Genomic DNA, 7,500 nt, shown 5'->3' on the forward strand with positions numbered 1-7,500 from the left:
GATATTGCGTATTACTAATAGGTCTTATATGGTGGACTCACCACATTAAAACAAATTTCAAAAACGGTATTTAACAAAAGAAAACATATAATTGTTTATGTAATGGTCAATGTGTGTGTTGGGCAACGTTTATGTAGCACCTATGAAAGGATGTCCAGTTTCATCAGCTTGTAATAGTAATTTTAACAAAATATGCTAAATCCTATTCTGCCACTATTAGGTAGCAGGTTTCCCAATGGAACTGTGGGTAATGTAAGAAGCTATAAACCTAAAGAAATAAATGAAAGTAATTTAAAATGGATTTTTTCCCCCTCAGACAATGGTTTATTGACTGCAGGGATTAAAACAAAATCTGGTAACCCTGCCCTACACGTTCGGGTGCGGCGGCACGGTAGTTATATGACAGCGCGTGCAGTAAGAGTTGTTCCTAATACCTCCACTGTACGACTGCGCCATGTCGCTCCCACGACAGCTGAGAGATGAAAGGTAAGACGGTGGACTAAAATAAACTTGAAATGAATAATAATAATAATAATAATAATAATAATAATAAACAGAAGACTTTAATTCATCTTTATTCCTTTTCGCGCGTGAGCTCGCGTCAACAGGCTGCGCGAGACGCAGAAATTTCAAATTAAAAAAAAAAAAAACTGACAGGAAGAAAAACATGTGTGTGTGTGTGTGTGTGTGTGTGTGTTATTTATTTATTAATTAAAAAGTGTGTGTGAAAAGTTTCTCATTCTTTCATTCCATTTCGATTCCTCAGTGATTTTGAGCAGCTGCCCCACAACGTGCCGGTCAGCGCCACCATCGCAGACGTCGATGAGAAAAAGGGGTTTATTGTCTACTACGTGAGTCCTTATTTTATTTCTATTAACCACACAAAAAAGATTCAAGAGGTTTCATCCGGATATGGTGTGCGTCTAACGGTCATTTAAGGAAATGATGGGGGGAAAAAAAAAACCCTTTGGAAAGTCCAGCACAGTTTGGTGATTTTACTCTTCTGCATCAAACCTGGACCTGTGTTTAAAGAGTGCTGAGGAAAATAAACCATAAAAACTTCATTACCTCTAATTAGTTCTCAAACTTTTTATTCATATTTTTGATATATATATATATATTTTATTAAAATATCACTCCAAATAGTTCACCAATCTAGATGTGTCCGGTGTTCTTCTAACAGGATCCAAGTTTGTTGGACTTCGATAGTGATTTCGTGGTAATAGAATAGGTTTTTAATTGTTGACCTCTGGTCTGCCCACTTCAGTACTGGTCCTGCACATTTCTGGCATTTGGCAGACGCCCTTATCCAGAGCGACTTATCTCATTATATCTCATACAACTGGCCAATTGAGGGTTAAAGGAGAAGTTCACTTCCAGAACAAAGATCTACAGATAATTTCCTCACCCCGTCGTCATCCCAGATGTTCAGGTCTTTCTTTCTTCAGTCGTAAAGAAATTGTTTTTTTGAGGAAAACATTTCTCCATATAGTGGACTTTAATGGTGCCCTCGAGTCTGACCTTCCAAAATGTAGTTTAAATGCAGCTTCAAAGAGCTCTAAATGATCCCAGCCCAGGAAGAAGGCTCTTATCTGGACAAACCATCTGTCACTTTCTAAGAAAAATTAAAGAAATTGTATACTTTTTAACCACATAAGCTCATCTAGCGTTAGCTCTGGGATGCACGTCTGCGACGATACGTACTGGTCACGTGTGACGTAGGCGGAGCTACAGACCCTTTGAAGCTGCATTTAAACCATTGAAGTCCACTATATGGAGAAAAATCCCGAAATGTTTTCTTCTAAAAACAATTTCTTTACGACTGAAGAAAGAAAGACACAAACATCTTGGATGACGAGGGGGTGAGGAAATTATTTGTAGATTTTTACTCTGGAAGTGAACTTCTCCTTTAAGGTCCTTTGCTCAGGGGCCAGGTTTGATGGACCTGGGATTCGAACTCACAGCCTTTCGATTAGCAATCCAACTTTGCACTTTTCCACTTAACCACTTTACCTCTCGATAAAGAAATACACCGATCTGATTTAAATACATCCTGGATCTGTAACAGACTTCCAACTGTGTGGAAATGATATTATTAGGGGAAACCACTGGGCTAATTCCCATGAGGAAGTGATAGCACATTTCTGAAGGTTCTTATTTTAGCAGTTTAGGATTTGTGCAAGTGTAGACGCTGGGGTTCGATCGTTATGGGTTGGTTTTATTCCAGAGTTAACAAGAATATCGAAAGCCTTCTGGAGGTTGTAGTAGAAGCGGTAGAAAATAGTACATGGCCTTGAAGACCTGCAGGTTCTTGCAGAATTTCCATCTTCACATCTTTTGTTATGATCATAATAAACTAGATCTTTTCCATGAATAATGTATTCTAACTTTTCTCACCTTGAACCATATCTTCGCAGTTTGTCAGACTGCACAGGTATCGATCTGAGGTGGCCTCTCAGGCAAAGGTCTGATGGTTGTGTAGGAACTCATATAAAGACCATGTGCTTATATAAGCTAAATCAAGTCAAGTCTTGCTTGATAAGAATAAACACTCGCACCCTGATCCATAACCTGGTTTATAAATACTTTTTTCATTCTCTTTTTCTCTGTTAGCGCTTTGTGATCGAGGTGAAGACTAAAGGAGGCAGCAAGTACCTGATCTATCGCAGGTATAGTGAGTTCTACACCCTGCATCAAAACCTGGAGCAGAAGTTCTCCCCGGAGTCTGCATCAGGACCCTACACTGTCGCACTGCCCACTCTACCAGGTCAGTGCCTCTTACACACACTGTTAGGAAGATGGACACACCTGAACCATCAGAGCTGCCAAATCTTGGTCTTTAGGAAAACCTCATCCAGTACTTGAACACTTGATAAATGGGATGTTGTAGCTTAGTGGTTACGCTGTTGAACTACTAATCAGAAGGCTGTGAGTTTAAATCCCAGATCCACCAAACTGCCACTGCTGGGCCCCTGACTAAGGCCCTTAACCCTCAGTGGGATAAAAATGTATGTTGCTCTGGATAAGGGTGTCTGCCTAATGACATAAATCTTTTGGTTTGATCAAACATACGATATACACCGGTCAGATATCACATTATGAGCCGTGAGAGGTGAAGTGAATAAGACTGAGTATCTCCTCATCATGGCCCCTGTTAGTAGGTGGGATATATTAGGCAGCAAGTGACCATTTTGTCCTCAAAGTTGATGTTAGAAGAAGGAAAAATGGACAAGTGTAAGGATTTGAGCGAGTTTGACGAAGGACCAAATTGTGATGGCTAGACCACTGGATCAGAGCGTCTCCAAAACTGCAGCTCTTGTGGGGTGTTCCCGGTCTGCAGTGGTCAGTATCTATCAAAAGTGTTCCAAGGAAGGAACGGTGGTGAACCAGAGACAGGGTCATGGGCGGTCAAGGATGCACGTGCTCATTGATGCACGTAGGGAGAGAAGTCTGGCCCGTGTGATCCGATCCAACAGACGAGCTACTGTTGATCAAATTGCTGAAGAAGTTAATGCTGGTTCTGATAGAAAGGGGTCAGAATACACAGTGCAGGACGGGTCAGGGCTGTTTTAGCGGCAAAAGGGGGACCAACACAATATTAGACATAATGTCATAATGTTATGCCAGATCGGTGTATTTCTGGTTCAAGTTTTGGAAATATTAACTAGCTTTATTAAGGTATTATCTGAGAATAGTGATGTAGCTAGCTAGCACTTAAGTCTTAAACAGAGTGTAAGACAGAACAAAAAATACAAAAGAGTCAAGAATACCAACTTTTTTCATTTTTCTTAAAAAAACAAAACAAAACAGCTATGACATTATTATTACAATGTTATTACATTTAACTACACATTGACCCGGTTTCCACCATTTGGCAACAAAGTGTCCGTATGAGACCTTCTTATGAACTCATGAACACATGACCCCACTGGAGTCCACTCTACTCCACCCTGGGCATCAAACTCTGATTCAATTTTCATCCTGCTTGGTATTCACTTTCAGAATTGTTGGCCATTTTCACATCGAGTTGATTGTTGTGTGATGCTGAAATGCGCACAGACCGAATACAAATCTCCCTGAAGAACTTCTTCGGTCATAACGAGACGGCACAAGCGTCTCAGTCCATCTCTATTACCGCTGCTAGAAAGCGTTCTAATGGAATGGCCGAGACAGAGAGGCATCAGGCCCAGTGTCTTCACAGAGGGTAATTGCCAGACACATCAAATGAGCCATGGCCCCAAATGTGATGCTGCTGCCAGCATACAGTCCCTGGGAGGATATGGTTAAACAGCTCGCTGTCTGGCTGACAGAGGGAGAAAGAAAGGTGAAAGTAATTACCTCAGTAAACACGTTTGTCACCCTCTTTCCTGTGAATGTCAGAATCTCGAAACGCCTTATACACACCCCTAACCCAAAGCATATGTGGTCATCACTACAGTGCTTTCAAAAACCTGCTCATGAGCCTGTTGCTATTTTATAGAGACTAATTTTCAAGGTTTCAATACTAGTTTTATAGTTTTTGTATACACAGATATTAATACGAAAATTATGCAGTATTAATCAGTCAGATATTTCGTGGAACATTTTATTTAGCTTTGTGGGTCTCAGAGCTTGTAGTACTGAACTGCTCACACAAGAGATAGCTTCTCTGCAGTCTTACTTCCATCAGTTTCTAGCAACTTGTGCTTATTCTGTTGATACTGCATGTTCTATTAAAGATACTGCTTACACACCATAACATCTTAAATATAAAATCCAGCACGAGGAGTTTACACTGCTGTAGAAAGGTCCATCCATCCATCCATCCATTCTACCATCCATCCATCCATCCACCAGTCAATCCATCCATCCATCCATCCATCCATCAATTCTACCATCCATCCATTCTACCATCCATTCATTAATTCATCTGTCCATCCTTCCATCCATCCATCCATCCATCCATCCATCCATTCATCCATCCATTCACCAGTCCATCCATCCATCCATCCTCTACACTGCTAAGCCTACTGGCTGGCAGGGAACCTGGAAGCCTCCCAGGAGACTCAGGGCACAAAGAAGGGTACACAAGGTAAACAGATGTAGAAGGATTCTGTGATAAAATATTTGGCAAAACCAATAACTTTTTTCCTTCAGTGAAAGCAATATCATGCCACAGGTACGAAAACATGTAGCGTCTACCATCTACTCTCTCTCTTAGTGAGGCAAGACTGTTTCATGAGCATCTGTGCTGCTTGTTCGGCAATACAATTTCACAAGTTCAAATTATTGCCTAACAGGTTAGCACTAAAGACTGATTGTAACACACTAGATGATAATAGATGGCTTGGCGCTAGCTGGGCTATGCTATGGAATACAATTAGAGCGAGGAACATTAGCAGCCTAATTGGGCGACGAGCGATGATTGTTTGATCCAAGTGCAGCAATGTTGAAACAAGATAATGAGCCTCATATTTGTCTTAACCGTCTTTCTCTCCCGTTTCACGTCCTGCGGCGTTAAATATAGACCCCCAGAACATAATTAGGATTATAGGAACCTGTCAGCAGAGTCCATTAAAATGAAGAGATGGGAGAGAAGCCAAAGCTGTTAATCTAACGCCAAATTTGATTTTAGTACAGAAGACGTCCTGACGAATGACGAGCTGATCAGGACTCTGCCGGGAATCTCAGCAGAGCTCCGATTAACGCGGCATGCCTCAAGGAAACATGTTAGGTCCAACAGGTTTAAAACAAATAGATAAACAATAAAGCAATTTCCTGTGACATTTAAAGTCCTCGAGCCGAGGGGTGCACATTCGAAGCGAGATATTATGCGGGCCTTGGGAAATTATTTGATTAGTTTTTTTTTATTTTGCTTCATGAGAGAATTAATTTCTAGACCTTTATTGAGTTGATGTGTTTTTCGCTCCTGTGTGCCTGCAGGCAAAGTGTATGTGGGAAACAAACAGGAAATAGCAGAAAGCAGGATCCCGGAGCTCAACACCTACATGAAGGTGAGGTTTATGTCGATCATTAACCTCTCTGAACATTTTCTGTACGTCTACAGTGCCTTGCATAAGTATTGGCCTCCTTGTCTGAGGTCAGATCAGGTTGTTGAGATCAGGTGACTCTTTAATCACACTCCATTCAGATCATTATGTGAATTCTGATGGTAATTGGTTACACCAGAACTGTCACAGCATCATGGGGAAACTCATGTATATTTTGTGTAGATTTAAGATAAATTAAGTTCAGTTTCAGGTTGTAACATAAAACACAGTGGAGAGGTGAATATTTATGCAAAGCACTGCATCTGCATTGGACGTGGAACATGTCCCAGTTCCTCTTTCTGATGTGTACTTCTTCTTTTCATGACGTTCTAAATCAGACTCTTTTTCTCATCTGTGTTTAGTTTCAGGTTTTTAATTTCTCTCTCTCTCTCTCTCTCTCTCTCTCTCTCTAGAGGTTGCTATGTTTGCCTGTCTGGGTTCTGCTGGACGATCTGGTCCGCATGTTTTTCTATCAGACCGAATACGACAGCCTTCAGGTCCCCAAAGCACTCCGGCGCCTCCGGCCCCCCACACGTAAAGTGTAAGATCAGCTCTGTACATCACTTCACAATCCCAGCTCCTAGGATATGGCTGCGTTATTTATCAGATGTGGTGCCGATCAGACGCTTACCTTAAATTCAGATTAAAATTTCCATTCAAAATCAAAGGAATGTGATGGCACTGAAAACCCTTGGGTTGGGTTTAATCTGCTGTTGATGTGAACATTTCTCACAGAAGAGTTAAGCAGGGCTGCAAGCTGCTGTGCTAGTTTCAGTTTTTTTTCACTGTGGTGCCTTTTCTTTGTTAACGTTCCAGCTCTTTTCCAGCTTTTTTTTTTTTTTTTTTCTCTGAAACCGAGTGAATTTCAGCACTCCTCTTCCTACTTTTGCACCAGCAGCATCACATGCATCAGTGTCACATTCTAGATAAAAAACCATCCTTCTTCTTCTCATTTTGCAATATACAAAACGTGTTGCAAAACATTTCGCTTCAGAAGAAAACCGGTCAAGGGTGGCTTTTAATTGGAATGAACATAAAATCATTAATATTTAAATCATTAAATATCAATAAATTTGATGTTTCAGCAGAGGAAACACGAAACAAGCCGTGCTCTGATTTCAGTTCTTAATACTGACAAACTGAAACAGAGGTTCGTTTACATGTGCGGTGTTTCATGCGGTCACCTGTTCACACGGAAAGGCAGCCTTACGGAGCCACAATCTTTAGGCGGTCAGACAGCCATGTGGCACAAAGGAAATGGACCGGTTCACACTAAAGATGGTCATATGGAGGAAATACTAAGCGGATTAGTGGATTATACTCCGTATACGTAGCATGCGGACGCTCGTCATGCTGATCTGTACGCTGACACAAAGACAGACATGTAGACCAAAGATTTAGGGTTTAACCCCAAGGACAGACATGTAGACCAAAGATTTAGGGTTTAACCCCAAGGACAGACATGTAGAGC

At 41.1% G+C, this 7,500-nt stretch overlaps 2 protein-coding genes across 2 annotated transcripts in view; one reads left to right on the plus strand and one right to left on the minus strand.

The window, feature by feature from the left end:
* pvalb7 (parvalbumin 7) overlaps positions 1-7,500 on the minus strand; it is a 30,117-nt gene that overhangs the window by 15,054 nt on the left and 7,563 nt on the right. The gene's annotated exons all lie outside the window — the stretch shown is intronic.
* The window catches only part of ncf4 (neutrophil cytosolic factor 4), a 27,786-nt gene continuing 20,641 nt past the window's right edge, over positions 356-7,500 (plus strand). The window contains exons 1-5 of the mRNA XM_058382068.1: positions 356-486; positions 767-851; positions 2,614-2,767; positions 5,923-5,993; positions 6,443-6,570. Coding sequence (XP_058238051.1) covers positions 455-486; positions 767-851; positions 2,614-2,767; positions 5,923-5,993; positions 6,443-6,570 — 470 coding nt within the window. The 5' untranslated portion in view covers positions 356-454. The remainder of the gene's footprint in view (positions 487-766; positions 852-2,613; positions 2,768-5,922; positions 5,994-6,442; positions 6,571-7,500) is intronic.

The sequence above is a fragment of the Hemibagrus wyckioides genome, linkage group LG27 (assembly GCF_019097595.1).
Source record: "Hemibagrus wyckioides isolate EC202008001 linkage group LG27, SWU_Hwy_1.0, whole genome shotgun sequence".
NCBI lineage: Eukaryota > Metazoa > Chordata > Actinopteri > Siluriformes > Bagridae > Hemibagrus > Hemibagrus wyckioides.